The following is a 25,616-nucleotide window of genomic DNA, read 5'->3' as shown; positions in this document are numbered from 1 at the left end:
GGCCATCATGAGAGAGATATGGTGGTCTTTAAGAGCTCTGGTTTTGAGCGGGGCTGAAGGGGAGTGGCTTTAATTAGTGTGACCGTTGGGACACGCGACCTCTGACCCCTACCGCTGATGAGGTCACAGCTAACTGTCCAATAGCTTGAGTGCACTATTACCACAGGCTGAAATCTCATGAATTAAATCCTAATATTAATAAGCATTACTGTTTCCTATCGGTTTCTCCATCTTAGCATGTTTTATAGCTTCTGAAACAACCTTGACCGCGCTGGATCTGATGGGATTGATGGCACGCCGTATTAAAGGGACACACGTACCTTTGAAATCAAACTGCTGGATGTTTTTCAAGGATTCGTGGATGAAGTAGCAACATCCCAGAGCCTGAAAGACAAAGAGAAAGAACTTACTCAACATAGAAACGTGTGTTGTCTTTATGTTTCTGTCTTCTTCTTAGCTGTAGATGTGCATCTGGGATTTCTCCACCTGTTTTGTGAAAATGGTGGTCTACCGATATATCGGCCGATATTTGGCTTTTTTATCATCTGTCTGGCTGATATATGATTCAATTTAATTTCAGCAACTGTTATGCATGTGTTTCACTCTTTTTAAATTAAATACTGTCATACATATATATTTATACATTGGCTTTATATCAGCCGCTGAGATATCGGTTATCAAAAAAAAATCTATATCGGTTTACCAATACTTAGTAAAAGTACCAAATAAACCTAAATGCATCATATTGAATCTGTTCTGATTGAATTTCAGCAATTGTTATGCAAACGTCTTTAAATTTTTTATTCTATATTGTGATATTGTAAATATCGGCCATTAGATATCGGTCATCTTTTTTTTTTTTTTTTTTTTTTTAAGAAATCCATATCGGTTAACCACTACTTTGTAAAGTATCAAAAATGCATCTACAGACATCTAATTAAATAAATAATTAACCATTTTTGAATTAAATATTGTGATAAAATATATAATCGACTTTATATCTATAATTAGATTTTAAAAAATCTGTTCTGGTTAACCACTACTTAGTAAAGCGGCAAAAATGCATCTAAATAAAAGTATTTTGAAATAGATTTCATTTCAGCAAATGTCATGCATGTGTTTTACTTCTTTAAATATTTTGAGATCATATATATCGGCTTTATATCAGTTATCAGCAACCAAGATATCGATAACAAGAAACCCATTTCAGCTAAACACCACTTTCTAAAGTAGCAAATAAATCTAAAACCAGCTGAAATTAGCACTTTTATTACTGTCAGGTCAATAATGCATCATTGTAGTGACATTTCCCAGCAGATACGGTTCGTAGAATTAAGTGATGTCAGTCGTGTTTCATAAGTTCATGTGTTTATGTAAAACCCACCACCACAAAGAGCACAAACTTGCTCTTATGAATATGAAGGAAAGGCCTCTTTTCTTATGTAAGGAGGTTACGGCGCTCAAATATAACATGTAAATTATAGCCAGAGCCGATTCTGTCAAAGCGCTCGATCTGAGCCGCTCAAAGCAGCACAGTCAGAGTTTAGCATGACCAAAGATTTACTTCAATAGGATTATATTCTTAATTTTTACCGAACAATCAGACAGTTTCTGTGTCTGTCGACGGCCCAAACAAACGGAGCCCGCAGGCGTAAGGCGCTGGGGATTTGATGCGGTTCACAGTTCACTAACTGCTTTCCTGAGCGGCTTTTGCACCTCTAGTCCTCAAGTTGAACTAAAAAGAGCAAAACCTGCTTCCTGTCCGCTCAGGGCTCAATGCAGTGGCCCAAAACTGTGGGCTAAAGCTCTCAATAGTGTCTAAAGACACAGAGAGACGCTCAGGAGTCATGGGAGACAAACGTCCCAGCATCAGCGAATATAAATGCTCAGAGAATACAGTATGGAAGCAAGAAAAGAGCACAATAGAACCGGTCAGAGACGGACTGAATGGCCATCTGACGCTCTCAGGTTCTCTCTGCTTCACTGATCTTCACAAATATGGAAGGTCCAGGTCCAAAATCAACACTCGCTAAGATCCAACCGATGGTAAAAACTGGCTTGGCGAGTAAACGAAACAGAGTTATGTGCCAGCTGGCTGGTGACTTTATCAGGAGCTGCAAGAGAAATTCAGCGTTTCTGAAAGAAGTCTCTTATGCTCATCAAAGCTGCACTTATTTGGTAAAAAATACAGTAAATTTTTTTAAATATTTATTCAATTTAAAACAGCTGTTTTCTATATGAATATATAGTAAAGTGTAATTTATTTCTGTGATGCTCCGCTGTATTTTCAGCATCATTCCTCCAGTCTTCAGTGTCACATGATCTTCAGAAATCAGAATAATATGATGATTTACTGCTCAAGAAACATTTCTAATTATTATCAATGTTCAAAACATTCATATTTTTGTGGAAACCGATACATTTCATTTTTCAGGATTCACAGATGAATAGAAAGTTCAAAAGAACAGGATTTATTAGAAACAGAACCTTGTGTTACATTATAAACGTCTTTACTGTCACTTTTGATCAGTTTAATGCATCACTGATGAATAAAAGCATTCATTTTTATATTTAATCTTTCATATCCCAAACTTTTGAATGGTAGTGTTTCGCAGTTTCCACAAACACTCACAACAACTACAACTGTCCCTAAATAAAGTTCTTCTGTGCGTCAGTGAATGAGCATGATGAAGATGAAGATGAAGATGATGGTGGACTGGCACTGAAGGACTGTGGGCACAGAAACCCTCTGAATTATTTATGAGCGCCGCGTGGCTCATCTTGAGATTAAACATTTGCTGATTTGTCAAAAGCACGAACAGCGTGACGAACCCCAGCGTTCACATTTAATTGATGAGAACATTCCCAGCGCGACCCGTGGAGGAGAAGAAGAGGGACGCGGCGCGATGAAGGTCAGCTTCCAGGAAACCCTTCTGTTTATTTCTGTTTGCTTTATGTTCGGTTTCACCTCAAACGGAGACGGAGACGCTCATTCCACACAACAACTGCACTAATAAGATCCAATTAGTTCATGTTAGTTAATGCACTGACTAATTAACTAGCAATGAGCAATTCTACAGTATTTATTAATCTTAGCTAATGTTATCGTTAACGTTATGATCAGTGTTTGCTGTACATCCTCAGAATAAACCATAATTCCACACACAAGCTCTTATTAATATTTAAGGTCAGAGTTCAAGCCGGTCTCCTCCTGAGCTCTTCATGAAGAAACTATTATATTAGCGGCCCACAATTAATCCATTTGTTCCACGCAGTGACAGACTCCGAATATTAATTTGATCCGGCCGGCGCTGACAGCAAACTCTCATCTTATAACGGCGCTTTACAATGGCCAGTGTCAAGCGTATGTTTGTCACGTCCAGCGTTATCGATTACCTGCCAGATTCACTCCAAATAATTAAAAGTGTATTTTACATATTTATAAAGCGGACTGTCACAGGCGCTACTTAATTTTCCATTAGTAAAATGCTCTCTGTTGCGGCAGGCCGGACGAGGAAATGAGTAATCACCGTAATTGCAGATAGAAAGACAATAACCCAGCCATAATGGTAGATCCAGTAAACAAGAACAGGGTTATTACAACTAAAACTAAAATTGAAACAGTAAAAAAAAAATAAAAAAAAAAAATAAATATATATATATATATATATAGTCTTTTTTCTTTGTTTCTCATTTTTATTTAGTTTAACATTAAAATGGATTTTTTAAAAAACATTTTACAATTTTAAATTTAATTTAACAGATAAAAAAATATGTTTTTTTTTACAAAAAAATACACAAATAATTACAAAAAATTTAATTTAAATTATAATGAAAACTGAAAATTTTAAAAATACATTTCTAAATGTACAAAAAAAACATTTCAGCTAGTTGCCAGCGTTTCATTTGTGCATAGTTTTGAATTTACATACTAAAATAACTACACGTAATACATTTAATATATATTAAAACTACATATAAATATAAAAATAAATTACAAATTTATTATCTTTACATTTGTAATAAAAATTTCAAAAACACATAAAAATAATAAGTGAAAACTTATAATAGTGAAAACAGAAGATATAAAAAGAAAATCCATTTCAAATTAACAAAAATTACAATAGAACTAATAGTAATTAAAACTATAAAACATCCAACTTATATCCCGCATGAATCTTTACTAGTCTTTAGCCAGTAAAAAAAAAGGTAAAAACACTAATATATATATATATATATACACACACACACACACACACACACACAAATTTACATTTTAAAAATAAAAATGCATATATATATATATATATATATATATATATATATATATATATATATATATATATATATATATATAAAAACTTTAAATTTGTAATAAAAATTACAATAAAAATCACTAAAAATAAATAACTAAAAATAAATTGAAAACAAAAATATTAAGTCGAAATAATCAAAAACCAAGATAGAAGTAACAGTTATTAAAAAGGTAAGATCCTGAGTGAATATTTCCTGCAGGTTTGAGTCAGTGATCGTAGTTTTCCTGTAAGATCTGCAGTGAGACGACTAGAAGCACACAGAAAACCATGAATCATCTTCAGCGTCTGCACTGAAATAACATCAGCGCTGGAGTGAAGCGCAGCTGAAGGCCTTCAGACGAGACACAGGCTGAGCTCCACGCTCGGAGACACTGACCTTTCATGGATTTTCTGCGGTGGCTTTGAAAAATGAGCCATAAAGCAAACATAAAAGTGTTCATTTTTCCACACGGTCAGACCTTGATTCCTCTGAGAGTGTGACCGGTGTGTGTGAGGATGAGCACTCAGGAGCTCATCATGTGTGAAGGTGGACCTCGAGTGTGTGTGTGTGTGTGTGTGTTACAGAGTGTGTGTGTGTGTGTGTGTACTTGTTTTTCTATTCTGGTGGGGACTTAAACCTGAATACACACAGACTCATGGGGACTCGTGTCACGGTGGGGACCTAAATTGAGGTCCCCACGGGTAAACAAGCTAATACATTACACAGAATGAAGTTTCTTGAAAATCTAAAAATGCAGAAAGTTTCCTGTGAGGGTTAGGTTTAGGGGTAGGGTTGGTGAAGGGCGATAGAAAATACGGTCTGTACAGTATAAAAACCATTACACCTATGGAGAGTCCCCACAAGGATAGCTGACCAGACAAGTGTGTGTGTATATTTATAAAAAAAATTTTTTAGTTGATTTTGTCCTAAAATGTGGAATAAAAGGTATTTTCTCAGCATTAAAAGAAATAAAGCAAAATAAATGAATGAATAAATAAATAAACACTTGAGTAAATAATTAAGAAAAAAAAAATAATTATTTTGACAACCAAAATAAAACAAGTCAATAATTAAGCGAATAAAAATGTCAAAAACTACTTTATAACACTGTTCACTCTCGATAATCTCACTCTTGCACTAAAATGCCTAAAAACAACTTCTGTCCTACGGTTCAAAGACTTCACATCCCAGCTCATTAGCGCACATTAAAGCTCATTAATATGAAGACGCCGGGTTCACGTCGCTTTGTTTTGAGCGTCTCTGGCTGCTTCTCTCATTATTTTAAAATCTTCCTAAACGTGGCCGGTGTTTTTCAGTGATTGATCTCCAAACCGCTGATTGCATTTCCCATTTTTGCAGAAAACGTTACGGATAGATCTAAACAAAGTGTAATTGGCCGATCCCGACCTGCCAACAATCCGCTCCGTTCCCAAGGTTGGCCGCCTCGCTGGGGAAATATCAAGCATTAATTTCATTTAGCCTCCCTCCCGACATCCAGCAGTGGAAGTTAATTAAATTGCTTGTCCATTGTGTTCATCCACTTACGAAGTTAATGATATTGTGCAGCGGATTAAAGAGCATTTTATAAAGCGCGCTGGATGGGAGCTGGCAGCCTCTACAAGGGCCGCTTGAACCGGTCCGTCCCCGGGGCCCGACGCACAGGTAATTAGCGGTGAGATGGGTGCTTTCGTTTGCCAAACTCCTGCCAAGATCATCATTGAGCGCTGGAGCCTCTAACCTGCTCGCTCACCGCGTATAACACAATAAAACCATCACGCCAGCGACAGTCAACAACACACACACACACACACACATGATCCAGTAAGAGCTCATCAAAGTGTGATCTGAACTAGTGTTGCTGAATATTAAAGTGCAAAAAAAAAAATATCTCCATTTCATATACCATTAGAAACTTGAAAGGTCAAAATAAAAGTTTGGCTTAACTTGAAGAAATTATGACAGAGGTGTATTACAATTTATACAGTAGAATGTACTAATAAAAATAATAATTCATTATTTTAAGGAATATTCACACAATTTCCTTCCATGCTTTAATTTTAATAGTCAACCTGTTGTGCAACACTTTGTTTGCCAAATAAAAACAAGGATTTGTGTATTTTTTATTTGATTGAAAGATTAATTAGATGGTTAAAGTTTCATGACGTCATTTGAACAATGGAAATGGAACACTCAAAATTAAATTTAATAATAATAATAATAATAATAATTTGTTTTATGAATTCAGTTGATTAGATATTCATATGAAATTTTATTAAACCATTTCAATGGAATCCAGAAAATTGTAAACAGAAAACAGTACTCGGCAAAAAAACTAAAACAATTTAAAAAAATTAGCATAGGGCTCTAAATGATTGCAATTAATCATATATGCTTTTTGATAACCAAAATACATTTTAATTAACCATTTAAACAGAGTCAAGAAAAAAAATGGAATTTGGAGAAAAGAAAACATTACATATTTCATTTTTGTTAAACTTGTAATAAATTTATGTTAAAGTGTAAGTTTCACGATTTAATTTTTTTTTACTATAAAGACAGTCAATAAAAATAATAAAGGAAAAAAAAAAATATCACAATCTAGAAAAGTATTTTAAAAAAAAACATTTGGTGGAAAAATTCATAAAGCCCTAAAAATGTCATTTTTGTTAAACTTTTAAAATGTAATATTTAATTAGATATTTCAAATGCATTTAATTACAAATTTGGGGTGTGGTGATGGGGAGGGGGGGGTAGGAAGAATTGGAGGGGGAAAAAAACGAGTTTGGGGAAAAAATATATAATTTTGGGGTGGGGGGGGGGGGGGGGTTGTGGTGAAGAAAACAATAGTATTTGGAAAAACAAATCTGACGCATTTGAGCGGGCCCTAGACATGTGACGTTTAAAGAGGCCAGCGTTCCCATCATGAGCTCATCCGGTCTGAATAATGTAGATCATTAATTCAAGCTCAGCCGAATCTCACATGATCAGGTTAAGAGAAGCTTCAGAGGTCTCTCTGCAACTTTATTGGACTAATTTCTCGTCTGACGTCTCAAAGACTCGGGACATTAAACGTCGCATCTATATTCTGTTTTGTTAATATACCACGATCCGTCAGAGCGCATAAAAATCATTGCTTTTCTTAAACACAGTGCCTTCAGCTTCTGCTCAGATGAGGTAAACTGATTCGATTAGTAAAGTGCACGCCGATGTATTTGCTGGAAAATGCAATGTTTTAAAGCATCCCAGAAGTGCTTTATCTGTACATATGCAACTTTCTCTATTTTCATGAAGATGCATGACTGAAAAGAAGAAGCAGTGTTTGTCTCTGCAAACCCTACGGTTTCCTGAAGTGAGCATGTAGTGCTCGGCTAATCTTCTGAAGAGACACGTACATGATCAACATTGTCCGCGTTATTAGATTTGCACACAAAAAACATCAAACCCCAACAACTCAGGCCACCATTACTAATTAAGCCACAACTCGATGCATCATTTAATTGTTTCAGATGCTTCATTAATGTAAATCATATTCCACTATAGATGTCCAATAATTGAAAAGAATATTTCTCTGTTATAGAAAGGTATCCTCATTAGACGGAGACTCTTTCAGAGCGGATCGCTCCACAGAACCATCGATTTCTCTTTATTCCCCACGCATGAGAATATTGTTAATGTTGACGTCGAGCGTTCATCAATCTAGATTACGGTGCTCTTTAATATCTGGCCGGTTCCTGTGATCGTTCTTTATGCATCTGATTGGATTATGAGCGTTCGGAGCAGACGTGATTGGATGTGACTGCGCAGAGTCTCACAAAAGAGACACAAGGACATTAACTCGAAACAACTTCTGCTTCTGATCTGCTCACGAAGACGTCACGTCATTTTCGTGTCGCGTAACATTAGGAGCTGAATTGAGAACGACTGCGTGATTTCCTGAATGTGAATCGAGTTTAGAGACGGGATGCAAATCGCAATACAATTCTGAATGAAAGAAAGTAGAATAAATGGAAAGTGTAATGAGGTGGAAATCAAATTTTAATAAACGAAACAGACTATTTTATTAGATTATTACTATTGTGTAACTAGAAAAGCAAAGGTCCTTGGAGGTTTACTAAAAGCTCATTTTAAAACATTTAAAAGTTTGAAAATGTACAGACTTTACACCGAAAATTATACTGTGAGAAAAATTCGCGTAAATGAACAGACGGTTAATAAAATAATGAAAATAACAGTACATAAGTAATCAAGACAAAAAAAATAAATAAATAGGTAAATAAATATGTGCATAAGATGTAAATGTAAATAAATAACTTAGAAATAAGCTTTAAAATATTTTAAAGTTTGCACATTTATAGGCCTTACAAACAAAAATAATGATATATCTCTACTAAGTAAAAATAATCAAATAAATAAACAATCAGTTAATAAAGAAAGAAATTGAGTAAATAAATCCAATAAGTTAATAAATCAAAAGTAAATCAAATCTAAAGATAAAAAAAATATGTAAATTAAAATATAAATAAATATGTAAAAGAAGTCAATTATTAAATAACTTTTGGATTTTTGTTTTTTCTTTCTTTTTTTCTTTTTTGGAAAATAGTTAAAGTTAACCTTTATAAGCAAAAATAAACGTTTAATATATGCTGTCAAATAAATGTAAGTAAATAAACAGACAATTAAGAAAATAAGTAAAAATAATCCAATAAATAAACAAAATAGGCAATTAAGAAAGCAATATTAAATAAGTAATCAAATAAGTAAAGATTAATAAAGTAAATAAATAGGTAAATAAACAATTAAAGATGTAAATGAAGTAAAATATGAAACATCTTTAGAATTAAATTAATTTACTTCAAATAAACTTAAGTAAATTAACAGACAATTAAGAAAATAAATAAATAATTTAAAAAAGAAAATAAGAAATCAGATTAATTTGGATTTAAATAAATAAATATACTCATAAACAACAAGACAAAAATATTGAGGAGGAGATGTATTTTTTGCAATGCAGACAAGATGTAATGCCATGACTTTAACAGATTTGAGATGTTCTGGAAGGGTGAATTAGGACTTTATAAGACCCTCCGAATGTGACAACATGCCCCGTTCCCCATAACAGTGTGTTTCAGTGACGCAGGTCAATCAAACGAGGAGATGCTGCCGAATAAAGCTGCGAGTGTTGTGAAGGCACAGAGCCGTGAAGCTTCTGTCTTTGTGTGGATGTGAAAGCGAGCGGCTGCCGGTGATGTGTTATGTAAAGTGGGTCAGATCCGCTGCATGCAGCTTAGTTCCAGCTCAGTGCTTCAGAGAGAGTCTCACCTCGCACTCATGAGGGCACGGCCTTTTGGGTAATAATAATAATAATCATAATGACATGCAACGGGCTTCTCACAACACCAACGCTCCTTTAGTTTATCAGGACGTCTGATGAAAGAAGATCAAGAGCGCCGTTGAGAGGGAAGGTAGTGTTTCCAACAGAGCGAGAGCAAAGGATCATGGGATACACAACACAACTTCCTGTTCAATACTGCGAGAAGAGATTCAGAACTGAATTTAAAATGCTGTATTTTCTTTCTCTAATTATTATTATTTTATTATTATTTACATTTTTTCTATTTATTTATTTACAATTTAGTTTTAATTAGGGAAGTCAACGGTGCAGAATATTTTATTTATTCATTTTTATTCATTTCTGTTCATTTGTATTTCAATTATTTATTCATTTTAATTATTTATATTATGTATTTATTTATATTATATTTCTTTCATTTAATTTGAGAAACATGCTAATTATCGGTATTTAAAATACACTGGGAAAAAAAATTATTCATCCAGTTTAAAAAAAATTCACATCTTGTTATTTATTATTATTATTTATTTATTTTTTTTATTTTTTTTTACAGTGGCTCAAGTAAAAAAAATATAGATGTGAATCATTGCCCTACATTTCTTTAATTGGATGAATAAATATATATTTTTTTTCAGTGTACTGACAGAAACTTGATGTTCTTAAGGACAATCCACCAAAATAAAAGTCTGGTCAAGATAAAAAAAAAACAAGTAGAATAGAATATGTAGAATAGAGTTGTTGTTGTTTTTTAACTGAACATCATTCCTGAGATTTTTACATCAGTTTTACTTCATACAGTGAAGCTCTGTAGTGCAGCACTTTATTTAAAAATATATATAAATAATTAAATAAAAATGTTTTATTGTAAATGAATTGTTATATTTTCACATGACTATATTTAAAAATACATTACATTTTTTTTGAAACAGACAAAACAAATAAATAATCCAGAAAATGAAGATGAAGAATCAAAATGCACTTGGAAAGGAATAAACAAGATTCAGCTCAAAGACAAGCGGATGTCGACCGGTTGACCTCAGATCCTGGTTTGGGTCTCATCTGTGCGTCCACGGACCAGATCATTTCACAAATAAGTGTCTTAAGATCTTCCAGCGAATGACCCACCTCTCTCTCTCACACACACACACACACACACACACACACACACAGCGTGTGGGAACGAGGAGATTCCTTCATCTGCTCTGTCTGCACAGAACACAATTAGACACTGAACATTAAGAAACTGAATCTAACTAAAGGAGCATAACATCCAATCTAATTACAGAGGCCTTTAATGAGTTTCTAATTGGCCGATGGGCTCCGAACACAAGCGAAGCATTCAGAAAACCAGCATGTGGACTGGAGTTTCCTTTCTCTGTGATTAAAGTCCACTTGGACTGAATTAAACGCTGAAATATGGTTATGTTTGCTGCATGAGCGAGTCTTTCTGAAGTTTGTGGTCCAGGTGCTGTGATGAGATGAGATGCATTCAAAGCAGATAAACAACGTCCCTTTACCGTCCATCACATGATTCATAAACACACTCCAAAACCTCCAGATGAACATCTCAAAGACCTTCAGCGTTTCACAGACTGAGAACTGGCTCTAAACCCCACAGACACGACCGTATTTACCCTCGCTCCTTCTCTTCCTTCTGTATCTGAAGCCACTCAACTTACTGTGGCCTGTACAACCCTCTCCAAGCTTGTTAAATTACATCCGTTTAATGCACAGAGTCCAAAACAAAAATAGATCGATAAAACTCGAAAGGGTGGAAAAAAAGAAATGTAGAAAAATTATTATAAATATCTAAATGATACTAAAACAAAAATATCAGTAAAACTCAAAAGGAAAGAAACAAACAAAAGTAACAAACTAAAAAGAATAATAGAAATTAAATAAATAAAAATACAAATTATTCAAAATAATAAATACATTATGTAAATAAAATAAAAAAAGACATTAAAAGTTCAAAATAAGTAAATAAAAAATTAAATGTTAAAAATATAATAATAATAATAATAATAATAATAATAATAATAATAATAAAAACAAATAACTTTATGTTATAAATGAATAAATAATAAAATGCATAAAAACTCAAAATGAAAGAAACAAAGTAAACTAAAAAGAATTGCAAAAATTCAAGATAAATAAATTTTTTAAATATAAAATGAATAAATAAAAATACAAAAATACAAAAAGTTATTCAAATTAATAGTTACATTATTTAAATAAAACACAAAAAGACATTAAAAATACAAGATTAATAAATAAAAATATATTTTACAAATATAAATAAAAAGACACAAATAAATAAATTATTAAAATTTATAAATAATAAAAATACATAAATAAAACTCAAAATGAAAAAAATGTAATAGCTACAAATAAATACTAATTATTAAAATAAACTCAAAAAGAACAAGTTATACGCCGTCAAAGTTTGTCTTGTACGTTCATTCAGTCACACTGAATATGTCCAAACACAGTCGTTAAAATACTTATAAAACGCAAATAAAACTCCTGAACATGTCCACAGGTTTATGAAATCTCTGTAATCACCTTCCTCCTCCTCCTCGGTCCTGTCTGAACTCTGACCTCCAAGACACTTCAGAAAACCCTCGGCGGAGACCAGAAACAAAGACTCACTTCATCTTTAATACGAGACCGGATCATTTCTGTGACATGATGAGCGTTTGCTGGAGAAGGATCTGTTTTAAGAGATATAACGGCCATCCAGACACATTTATAATGTGCAAACACAAACAGAACAATTACTCTGTTACGATTCATTCGGTTTCAGACCACAGACGAAACATATTACATTACAATTATTTAGAAAAGTTTACTTCACATATAAATGTATTAGAAACTAAGAGGAAAAAAAAATCAATCGGACAATATAAGAAATAAAATAGACAGACAATAGAAAAGAAATAAAGAATAAAATTAAAAAATAAAGATATAGAAAAGAAAATATGTAAAAAAAAAAAAAAAAAAAAAAACTATGAAACACAAAAAAGAAAAAACAAGACCGATAAATAAAAAACAAATACAAATTATTAAAAAATAAATAAATAAATAAAAATATACATGAGAAATAAGTAAAATTAATTAAAAAAGACAGGAATAAAAAGGTTGAAAATGAATAAATTAAATGTAAAACTATAAAATGTTTAATTAAATACTAAAATAAAGGAAAAAAATAAATTAAAAAATACTTCATTTAAAAATAGATAAATAAAAAATACAATTAATTAAAAATTATAAAAAATACAAGTTAGATAAAATAAAAATACATTTAAAAAGAATGAAACAAAAAAAAACATTCAAATGCATGGTAAATAAATAATAATGATAATTAAAAATAACTAATACAAATAAATATCTAATAAAAAAACAAAACGGAAGAAAAGAAAAGAAAAGAGAAGGTGCTGGTGGTGTATCTGTTCATTCTGTAAAGTGGTGGTTGTGTTACAGGTTTATGTAAATGTGCCTCTGCTTAACTAAACAATACAGGAGTGAAAGAATAAACCAATCAGATAACAGCGCCAGCCAACACCATTACTGCTATTAAACACATCCCACAATCCAGCAGGAGACCTCGGAGCGTCACACACACACACACACACACACACACACACCTGCCCTCGTCTTCAGCACATCCCTATGGGTCTCCATCCACTGAAGCAATACCATTACGAAGAAATACTGAAAAAACACCATAATGAGAAATTAACTGCACGTCCGTGACATATGTGTCTCGCTCCTCACACTCGGATGCAGGAGCGCTCCGTCCCGTCTGCAGCATGTTTGGGTTAGTCTCTGAGGTTCCCCGCAGACGTCCCATAGATATACACTTTAACGGAGGAAAGGTCAGGCGTGCGGGACACCGCAGCAAACACGGCCCGAGCAGGAATCACAGGAGATTGGAGTAACCCACACACACCCCATTATTCCCCTGTTCTCCTGCAGCCTGGATTCATGCCCACGCATCCCGTCAGGTCATTAGGAGGAGATCCCATCCACTTTAATTCCACACGTGATCAATACTGCATCAACCACAATCAGGCGGCAGTTAAACGGTTAATGTTTGATTCAGATGTCATGATTTCACTCGTGTGTGATTAAAGCAGATCACGCTGATCTGATTTACACAACCAAACCTGATTACAGCGCTCTGAACGAGACGAAGACTGGAAGTTATGTTTCAGATGGAAAGATTCAGTTTAATGATCAATCAGTGAAGATCGATCAGATTCATATGAAACCTTTTCACATTTCTGAGCTTCGTCAAAGTTCGGTACACTTCTGAAATATCTATCTACCTGACTATCTATCCAAACATCTACCCAATTATCTAACTGAACATCAATCATTACGAATATCCATCAGAATCGGTTTCTCTATACATCTGAATATGTATCTGAATATCTAATTACATGCTCTGCTCCCCCCCCCCCCCTCTCTCTCTCTCCCCTCTCTCTCTCTCTCTCCCTCTCTCTCTCTCTCCCTCTCTCTCTCTCTCTCTCTCTCTCTCTCTCCCCTCTCTCTCTCTCTCTCCCTCTCTCTCTCTCTCTCTCTCTCTCTCTCCCTCTCTCTCTCTCTCCCTCCCTCTCTCTCCCTCTCTGTCTCTCTCTCTCTCTCCGTCTCCCTCTCTCTCTCTCTCTCTCTCTCTCTCTCTCTCAGCGCTGGGGTTTGCCGCATGCACTCGTGGGCTCTTCATCAAACACTGTAACGAGGCCCAAATGATTGGGCTTAATGAATTATTAAATGCAAGTCAATAAAGGATAAATAAGAACAACAAATGCAACCTTCGGGTCTTTAATTAGCAGAGGTGGCGCGCTGCATTTCTAATGCATTATATGCTAATTGCTATTGAGATTTCACTCCAGCCAGCAGATTTTCACCCAGAACGCTGAGGATCCATCAGAGGCCCGTCGATTCGTGTCGCTGCTGTCCGACTCATTAATAGTCGTCAGACGGATTCCCAAATCAATGCTCAGTGTCAGATTCTAACACTAGATCAACACTACTAGATTAGCCACTCACTGACGGGGTTTTCACCTGCACCTAGCACTTAGTTAACTGGCAGTACTAGTGATGCTTGATTTAACATTAATAAGCAACTTAAAAATACAAATGTGCAACTTTGATGTTTCTTAATTCAGAGTCATACGCCACACTACTTAATCAGGTTTGTAGGGATCTATAATATCAAGTGATGTGCAAAAACAAGGTGGAATCCAATTACCGTATTTTTCGGACTAATTAATCGCACTTGAGTATAAGTCGCATAAGTCCAAAAATACGTTGTGATGAGGAAAAAAACATAAGTTGCACTGGACTATAAGTCGCATTTATTTAGAGCCAAGAACCAAGAGAAAACAGTACCGTCTCCAGCCATGAGAGGGCGCTCTATGTCTTCAGTGTAGACTACAGGAGAACTGAGCAGCACAGAGCGCCCTCTGGTGGCTGGAGACCGTAATGTTTTCTCTCGGTTCATGTCAAATTAATTTTGATGAATAAGTCGCACCTGACTATACGTCGCAGGACCAGCCGAACTATGAAAAAAAGTGTGACTTATAGTCCGGAAAATACGGTATAAAAAATCTATTCACTGTAGAACACGGAGTGTCATGGAATTTGGCAAATTTCTGATGAATAAATTAAAAGCAGAGAAAGTGCCACACAGAAACGGTTTAACTTGAAGAAATTATAACAAAAATACATTAGTATTGTACAGTTGAATATACTTTTCAAAGTAATAATTATACTAATACAGTTTAAAACATTATTTGCAATTTCACTTTTTTTCTTTTTTGTTGCTCAAACCCAATTGCACAAAAAATGAAACATTTCATTCTCATTACTTTAAAAAAGATTAAATTGTTGAAGCTTAATCCATTTATTTTATTAACACCATTTGTATAACAAATATTAAATCATAAAACAAAGAAAACATTTTTAAAAATTAAAAACAGACCAGAATCAGAATTTCTGAAAGAAAGAAAAAACATTTATAGGGCACTATATTGGTAACCTTTTTATAAACTATTTAAATTGTTATTTTTTATTAATTCAAATTATTAAATATCATTCTGGATTATTGCATTTTAATTAAAGCATTAAAACAATCCAGAAAAAAAAGGAATTTAGAGAAAACAATAAAACAGACTAATTTTGAGGAGGTGAAATGATGGAAGTTGAGGGTAAAAGAAGTTAAGAACAATTTAATAGATTTTGTGGAAAAAATAAAAGAGATTTCATACATGGTGAAACACAGCATGAAATTAGATTGATAAACCAAACTTATTTATAAACAAATGAAGTTTTATGAAGATATACATTCAGAAAGAATGACCTTTGACCTGAAACTGCTGGTCCACTGACACCCACACACACACACACACACACACACACACACACACACACACACCCACACGCACACACACGTGCACACACACACACACGCACACACGCACACACGCACACACGCGCACACACGCACACACACGCGCACACACGCACACACACGCACACACACGCACACACACGCACACACACGTGCACACACGGCTAATGATGAGCCGCAGCATTAAGATGCTTTTAGCTGCATTAATAATGCTGATGGAGTAAGTGTGTGTGTGTGTGTGTGTGTGTGTGTGTGTGTGTTCACACACAAACAAATGCGCTCTGTGAGAGATGTGCCAAATGAAGGGTAAGCAAAGTCAGTTTACGGTAATTAAAGAGAGTCTTTTAAAAGGACAGCGGAGTCTGATGGGGTCCATGTGAATGAGAAACACAAACTAATGCCTAAAACACACCTGTGTGTGTGTGTGTGTGTGTGTGTGTGTGTGTGTGTGTGTGTTCCGGGGACATTCGTGAAATTAAACATTTCAGACTCGAGTCGTAAAAGGAAATGGTCAACAGGAGGGTCCGTTTCTAAAGTAGCGCTCCTGTAAACCTGCTCGCTCTGAATCATGGCTGTGAGAGTGAAAGCAGAATTACTGAATATGACACTGAATTCTGATCAGTGTGTGACTGGGACAGATACAGACGTATGCTCTGATAACGAGCGACACACACACAGAGTCCTGACAGCGTCTGTGCTGAAGTCTGTGTCAGATTCATGTGTTTCAGGAGCAGCTTCTTCTCAAGACCTCATCTGATCACATCAGCGCAGGAGCCATTCATCAGGACGCCTCACACACGCACGGAGCTAGCAATAAAATTAGCCTTGTGCCAATTGTTTTCCCACACGTATGAGGAGTTACAGCAGAAGATGAGAGATGTGTTCAACATGAGACAGACCTGGATCGGATTCAGCTCAACATCTGACTACACACACACACACACTACAACAGAAATAACACGTCACATATCAACTACTATTAACAGCCTACTTTCTTTTCATTGCTTTTTTTAATCTGCAAATCTTGTATTTTATATTTCTATCAGCTAGTTTTCTTTCGATCAGCACAGGTTTTGTGTTTCCTTTAGAAGCTGATCTGTTGTAGGCCTCGTGCTCCTCGGTGTTTAACTGAGAAAAGCATTATCTGTGGATAATTTAGGCAATATTCACTGGATTACAAATAAATAGATAATTCAACTAGTTACTGAGGCAGCATTTCTCATTTTAGTTAACTTTAATTTGATGTACTACAATAACTACAACTGAAATAAAAATGTTTTAACTACATAGACATTATTATTTTAACTACATAAAAAGGGGAAAATACACAAAATTACTAAAACTGTAAACAACAAAAAAAGTGAATAACTTAATTTAAATAAAAAAATTAAAATGAAAATATAAAAATAAAACTACTAAAAAAATACAAGTTAAACTATAGTAGTATCTCAATTATACTAAAATAACACGCACACACACACATGCACACACATGCACACACACACTGTTTACAGTGCAGAGAGAGAGAGACGGGCGAGAGAGAAATCCTTCACTGGATGTTTATTTGCTCTCAACACCTCCGAAGCGATCAATATTTTTAATTTGGGGCCAAGTTATTATTTTTCACATCACTGCGCTGGGGAGCAGAGTAAAGTGGCTCATATTTTAGCAGTAAAAAGATCGATATGACAGCCTCACCTTCACTGTGGCCCTTACACACACACACACACACACACACACGATTCACTCACTGCTGCTAAACCAATCTGACCACACTGCATGGGTTTACAAGCGCTTACACGTGTGTGTGTGTGTGTGTGTGTGTGTGTGTCAGAGGCATGTTTGAGGGCCGCTCATATCAGATGTATGTGTTTCTATATAATCCATTACCCACATGTATATTTATATTTGGCTCAAATGTCTCCAGCACCTCGCCCTCATAATTCACGTCTGATGGCAGATTCATGTGTGTGTGTGTGTGTGTTTCGGGGAGCGTGACTGATGGTGTGTGTGAGTTATTGCTCTACATTACTCCTCCAGTGAGGTCCGGCACATTCACACACCTCCGGCCCCTGGTCGTGTTCAGAGTAGGGTCTGCATCTATACATCTGAATAATATTACTTTAGTCATCAAGGACGCGTTAAATTGATCAAAAGTGACAGTGAAGACATTTATAATGTTAGAAGACTTCTATTTCTAATAAACGCTGTTCTTTTGAACTTTCTGTTCATCTGTGAAATATTGTGCAGCACAACTGTGTTCAACACTGATAATAATCAGAAATGTTTCTTGAGCAGTAAATCATCATATTATTCTGATTTCTGAAGATCATGTGACACTGAAGACTGGAGGAATGATGCTGAAAATACAGCGGAGCATCACAGAAATACATTACACTTTAACACAGATTCACACAGAGAACAGATGATTTACTTTAGAATAATATTTCACTGTTTTACTGTATTTTTTTATCAAATAAAAGCCTTGGAGAACAGAGGACTCTTAAAAAATTATTTATTCTCTCACAAAACAAAACTTCTTAAAATATGATTTCAACTAACATTTAGATTTTTATTTTGTTTACACCATAGTAAGTGATTAAAAAAACGTTTATCTTATTAAAACATTAAATATATAATTATTGTAAAAAATACATTTTACATTTAAAAAGTTCATTTAAAATAATTTATTTTAAAATATTTTACATTAAAATTAATTTAATGATAAATTAGAAATGATTTATTTATTTATTTTAATTGATTATTATTATTATTATTATTTATTTATTTAAGACATCCTGTGCCCTGATGTTCTTGATGCTGGAGTCTGATCATAAGAGCTCAAATAAACATAAAAGGCTTCTAAAGTCTTTCATACCTGGAGCACAAACCAGTGCAGGACGACACACACTCAACTACTACACTTTACTTCAGCGGCTGATTCTGAATCAGACAGAAAACATGCAGCTTATTTGTTAAAACTGTATTTCTCCCTCTTAAACGGAGCTTTGAGCCTCTCTCAGGACGTCTGGGGCTCGTCTTAATTAAAGCCAGGGTCGTGTCGAGAGTCAGCGAGTGTTAGCAGGAGAACAGCGTGTCGGCATTAACGCATTGTGACAGGAACACTTAATATCACACACACAGGCCAGCGCTGTGGTAATCAGGGAGGACATTAGTGCACATCATTACCCATGAGCCTCTGGGCCCCGGGGCACAGCAGCATGATAAATATTAATGTGTGGAACTAGTGAGGCTTCCTCTAACTGACATTTACCTCCTGTATACTTTACAAGAGCCATAACACACACCATCAGAGCCACAGCTGTCACTCACACACACACACACACACACACACACACACACACACACACACACACACTCACACACTCACACACACACACACTCACACACTCACACACTCACACACTCACACACTCACTCTCTCTCACACACACACACAGAGACACACACACAGAGACACACAGAGACACACACACTCACTCACACTCACACTGACACACACACACACACTCACACTCTCTCACACTGACACACACACACACACACACACACACACACACACACACTCTCTCACACTCACACTAACACACACACACACACACTCACTCACACAGAGACACACACACTCACACACTCACTCTCTCTCACACACACACACAGAGACACACACACAGAGACACACAGAGACACACACACACTCACTCACACTCACACTGACACACACACACACACTCTCTCACACTCACACTAACACACACACACACTCACACACACACACTCTCTCTCTCACACACACACACACACACACTTGAGTATTTCTGGCTGCTCTGTCTTCATCTCTGTGTTTCTGCTTCCATCTAGTGGCCACAGTCTGAAGACACACTATTTATGAGATTAAAAACTAATATTATCCAGATATTGTTGATAAACACAGAACTCATGAAGAGCAATATCTCGGCCAGAATCATTCACTAATAACTGCACGAGAAGCGTATGACTAATCAATACACCATTCATATACAGCTTGTGTTGCTCTCGGCAGAATAAACCTAATTCTGCAATATTTTCCATCTTTTAATCATCATCATCTCTCCAGAGCAGTTACAACCCAATGGACTTCATCAATAATCACCACAACATCAAACACCTCAATTATTAAATATGATATTCACATATACAGCTGTAAATACTGAGAGTCTACATATATAAACCATCATATCACTCCGCTCTAATAATAAGATCTTATAAAGATTCATATTATTGATTGAACAAAACATCAAATATATATATTCAAAAAATAAAAACAAGATTCAAAACATGCGACTCAAGACTTCTTAAAAACCCAAATATTCAACTTAATATATTAAATTAATATTACACAGAGAGAGTTCTGCTCTCCGTTTTATTTTAATCTTGTGAAATAAACATTATTGTTTTTTATATAAATAAATGTGTGATATAAATAATATATTAACATGGGGTTTTAAACATTAATATTATTTCTGTGAAACAAAGTGTAACGTGAAATAACTCCGATAGCAATTGAACAAAATGAGTAAAATGAGTTGTGCAGACATATATTCTTCATCTGAATCATACACACTATTATTAATCATGTAAAACGGTCTTTTATTCCTTTAATACATCAGTGATCTGAACACAAGAGAATCAGGGGCCAGCAGCGCCCCCCAGCGGCTCACACACACACACACACACACACACACACACACACACACACTCACTGTGAACTGCTCCTGGGATTCGTAGTTCTTGTCGAGGTAGACACGAGCACGGCTGAAGTCCTTCAAGGCTTCACTGGACAGCAGCTCTCTGACAAAACAACACATGAATTATTGATATGATCTGAATATGAGTCTGTGCTGTATATCTGCAGTGATGTGTCACTTGAGCTGCTCAGGTGTGAGTAAATATTGGCTCTAGCCTTTATCTAGACACACACACACACACACTCTGTTTGCTCAGGAACCGGATTCACGAGACACCTCCACGAGCCGAAGACTCACTTGATGAAGCTGTCCACGTGTGTCATCGACGCCTTGCAGTTCTTGCCTCCGACCTCCTGACAGTGAAGAGCGAGGAAGAGCGGCCGGTGCGTCTGGACCGTCTGCAGGACGAGACGAGACCAGACGAGACCAGAGAAGAAGAAACAGCGTTCAGAACAAACACAAGTCAATCCACAATCCTTTCACATTCACAACACACTCTTACACTGCACTGAAGGAGCACAGTTTATCAGTTCAGGCATTCAATAACTGGACACAAGATGGAAAACATGATCTGCTCAGAGATATTACTATTAAATCATTACATTACAAAAAAAAATTGTTGCAATTAAATATTAAAAAAGGATATTGAAATATATTTACAAATACACAAAACATAAACATACACACACACACACACACACACATACATACATACATATAATTAGTATTATTTATAATATTTTACAATATTTATTTATTGTAACTCAATAATTTGTTACTCAAATTTATATATATATTGTTGTTGTTTTTTGTATTTCAGCTAGTGCCAAGGCAACAATTCACATTTAGCTTAATTTGATGTACTAAAATAATTAAACAAAAATAAATAAATAAATATAAATATAAATATAAATATATATAAATATATATATAAGGGGTGTTGCGGTACGTTTCGGTACAGAGCTTTCGGAATTAACGAATGACCGAATGCAATATTTTGTATTTTTGGAACATAGGTTCATTGTCGTGTTTCCAATCGAACATATTAAGTGGCGCAATGTTTTCAAAAGGCATCACGCGAGTGTGAACATCACTACAACTAGGAAAAAAAAACCTATTGTAATCAAACGCAGCTCCTGTCGGCATTTAAACAGACCTTTGCTCTTAACTCTGATCGGTCCAACGCAATAACAAAATCTGAGCAGGTCTAAAAACTGAAACTGTTGATGCTGCACTTTACACTTTGGAAAAGAAATATATATATTTTTTTTTTCAATATGAGCAGGTCTACAAGCTGCGATTGGTAATGCTGCACTGTAATCATAGTTATTTATTTATATTTTTCATTATATTTTATTATATGATATTGGTTTGAGACTGAGAGTATTTTATTTAGTGGAGAACTTTGCAGCAGTATTTTATTTCTTATTCTTTTTTTATTTTATATATATCTTATTTAAAAGTATTTTTAAAAAAAAGTAAACTAATTGTTAAAAAAAAGTTTATAGTAATAAACAACCTGCAGTTTAATGTTTGCATTTCTTTCCCTTACTGTACCGAAAATGAACCGAACCTTGACTTTAAAACCGAAGTATGAACCGAACTGTGATTTTTGCGTAGTTACACCCCTAATATATATATATATATATATATATATATATATATATATATATATATATATATATATATATATATATATATATATATATATATATATATATATATATATATATATATATATATATATATATATATATATATTAGGGGTGTAACGATACGCGTATTCGTATTGAACCGTTCGGTACGACGCTTTCGGTTCGGTACGCGGTACGCATTATGTATACCGAACGGTTCGTTGGAGTAATTAATTATACTTGGAAAAAAAAAAAAAAAAAAGAGAGAGAAAGAAATATAATGATATGCGTTCAACAAGGTAGCCCAATAACCCAAACAACGTAACAGGCAACGCCCCTGACACTCCCGAAGAAGAAAAAAACACCATCTTATATGTTTATGTTAGGCTACTCAGCAGGCGCTCGCTCACTCAGTACGCGCTGAAGGCTCGTTGCAAAATAGCCAATGCGTTTAACAGACTAGAAATGAGAAGATCCTCCAATAACCAACAGGTCTGGTGTTTGGGTGCACTTTGGATTCCCTTTAAGCTATAATGGTGATGGCAAGAGAGTGGTGGATAAAAAAACAACGGTATGTCGCATCTGCAACATGACAGGGTACACCAGCGGGATTACAAAAAAAAAAAAAAAAAAAAAAAAAACCCCAGCGGGAATATCTGGGATATATGCGTCAGTACTATCTGGGAAAAGACGAAAAAAAGGAGAAACATGCACACAGCAAACTATCCCTGCAGCATTTAGACACTATAGCTTACAGGGAATCCAACCCAAACACCAGACCTGTTGGTTATTTTAGGATCTTATATTTCTGGTCTGTTAAATGCATTAGACATTTTGCAACGAGCCTTCAGCGCGTGCTGAGTGAGCGAGCGCCTTAGGGGCCGTTCACATATCGTGCCTAAAAACGCGTGGAAAACGCTAAGCACGTCTTTCTCCTCCTTTCCAAAGCGCTTGGGCAGAAGCGCTCATGAGGCGTCTGTCTTTGCTAAGCAACAATGACGTGCTCTCTCCATGAGACGCGGAAATTTCAGCGAAGGATAAATGGATTTGCAGCTCTAAAAATCGCTTGCAGTAGCTCTGCTACTAAATTTATTTCAAAATTGCAATCCATATACAACTATGATCAGCTGATCCTTCATCTTGGCTGAGCTCTCAACGTTGTTACGGGAAAGGATGAAGCTGATTGGTTGGTTCTTGTCACATGACCCGCGGTGCGCTTGCGGCATTCTGAAAAGTTGAGATGTTTTTACATTTTGCTGTATCTAAAACGTATCGAACCGAACCGAACCGAACCGTGACATCAGTGTATCGTATCGAACCGAACCGTGAATTTTGTGAACCGTTACACCCCTAATATATATATATATATATATATATATATATATATATATATATATATTAATAATTTTATTTATTTATATATATATATATTAATTTAATTTTTTAATTAATAATAAAATAAGAATGAAAAATGTAATAATAAATGACAACACAACAAACCAACTAAGCCTTTTATGAAAAAAGCCAAAACAGCTAATCAAGATGTAAGATGACTATTTTGCTAAATAAATGGAAATAACAAATAAATATTATGTAATTTCTAAATAGGGTAAAATATTATAAAATAATACAAATATTACTAATATATACTGCAATATTAAAAAATTAATTATAAAATATACAAAAACAAATATATATAAAATGTATATTTTAAATAAATAAATAAAAGATCACCCATGTTAGTGCACTTCCAGAACCTACTGAAAACTACTAATCATTTGAGGGGAGTTTAAAATACAGCGGTGTAAAGGAAAGGAAAGCGAAGGTGAAAGTGTGTAATGGTCAGCTCTGGAGAGAGGACACAGATCACGCAGCAGATAATAACACACACACACACACACACACACAGGAGCATCACGAGACACGAGACGCTCGATCTGATCACAGAGCATCTCACTAACAGCTCACAGTAGATCTGCAGCAATAACACTAGAGATTTCCCATCAGCCCCCAGCCTGAGGTTTCCTCTGATGGACTCCCTGATTAGTGCAGCTCTCAGAGTGTGTGTGTGTGTTTGTGTGTGTGAGAGCGAGAGTGTGTGTGTGTGTGTCAATCGTCACTTAATTATTTAATATACAAACATTAGTTTAAAAACTTAAAATTAAAATGAAGCTTTGGCAACTGAGACAAGTTTCATTTGAATTAAATAAAATATAAAATAGAATAGTAATGTTTAAAAAAATAATACAATAGACAAAAACATAACATTACTAAAAAATTAAGTATAATTAAAAATATTGATAAAAGCTATGATTAGGGGAACTCATAAATAAAATTTCAACAAGCTAAAATAGCTAAAAATAAAGCAAACATATTTCTTATTTCAATTAATTAACTCCTCATCGGTCTTCTGAAATTTTCAAATGATTTCCAGATCTATAAAAGTCTTGAAAATTAATAAAAAAAATAAAAACATTTATAAAATCTCAAAAGGGACACTGAATGCAGAATTCACTTTTACACTGTGTTTGAACTATAATGCCTAAGAGCGAGCCCTTCACAGTGATGTCACTTTGCACAGGCCCCTCCCACCACTGTTGACGGACACAGCTATTTTAGCATAGCTCTGCCCTTACTGCTATAATTGCTAGTATTAATAAATTTTTTTATAGTTTATTTATTGACATTTTTATTATTGTGCTTACGTTTACCTTGAAAAACTTTTACTCTGAAATTACATGTTTAAAATGATTTTTCATTATTAATAATAACTCTTGCTTCTGTGAATAAAAAACTGATTCTGGAGTCAAAAAGGTGGAGAAGCGCTGATGTAGATTTATCTCTGTTCACACAACACATGAGTGTTTACTGTTAAATAAAAGAGCTATTAATAACACACCTGTCACCGAGCGTTAAAGCATTTGAATGCTAAATAAATAGCAGCGAGCCATTAAAAGAGCAGTAACACACACACAGACAAAACGATGCTTAAAAACGAACCAAACAGAGTGTGTGTCTCTTAAAGTGACAGCAGCCTCATATTCTTGCCGCTGCTGTGTGCTTCAAAATAATCAGACAACAATAGACAAAAGAATTTGCATACAATTGTGTCAAATCACCCAATCTAATTGCATTAAATAATCATGATTACAATACCAACAATAAATAAT

At 34.8% G+C, this 25,616-nt stretch overlaps 1 protein-coding gene across 3 annotated transcripts in view; it reads right to left on the bottom strand.

The window, feature by feature from the left end:
- The window catches only part of LOC128025831 (inositol polyphosphate-5-phosphatase A), an 86,903-nt gene that overhangs the window by 44,591 nt on the left and 16,696 nt on the right, over positions 1–25,616 (bottom strand). For all 3 annotated transcript variants that reach the window (XM_052612371.1, XM_052612372.1, XM_052612373.1), the window contains exons 3-5: positions 21,110–21,210; positions 20,828–20,915; positions 321–384 (exon numbers count right to left, since the gene is read on the bottom strand). In XM_052612371.1, coding sequence (XP_052468331.1) covers positions 321–384; positions 20,828–20,915; positions 21,110–21,210 — 253 coding nt within the window. The remainder of the gene's footprint in view (positions 1–320; positions 385–20,827; positions 20,916–21,109; positions 21,211–25,616) is intronic.

This window comes from Carassius gibelio, chromosome A13 (assembly GCF_023724105.1).
Source record: "Carassius gibelio isolate Cgi1373 ecotype wild population from Czech Republic chromosome A13, carGib1.2-hapl.c, whole genome shotgun sequence".
Taxonomy (NCBI): Eukaryota; Metazoa; Chordata; class Actinopteri; order Cypriniformes; family Cyprinidae; genus Carassius; species Carassius gibelio.
Note: the sequence above shows the minus strand (reverse complement) of the source record. Positions and strands in the feature narration are given on the sequence as shown.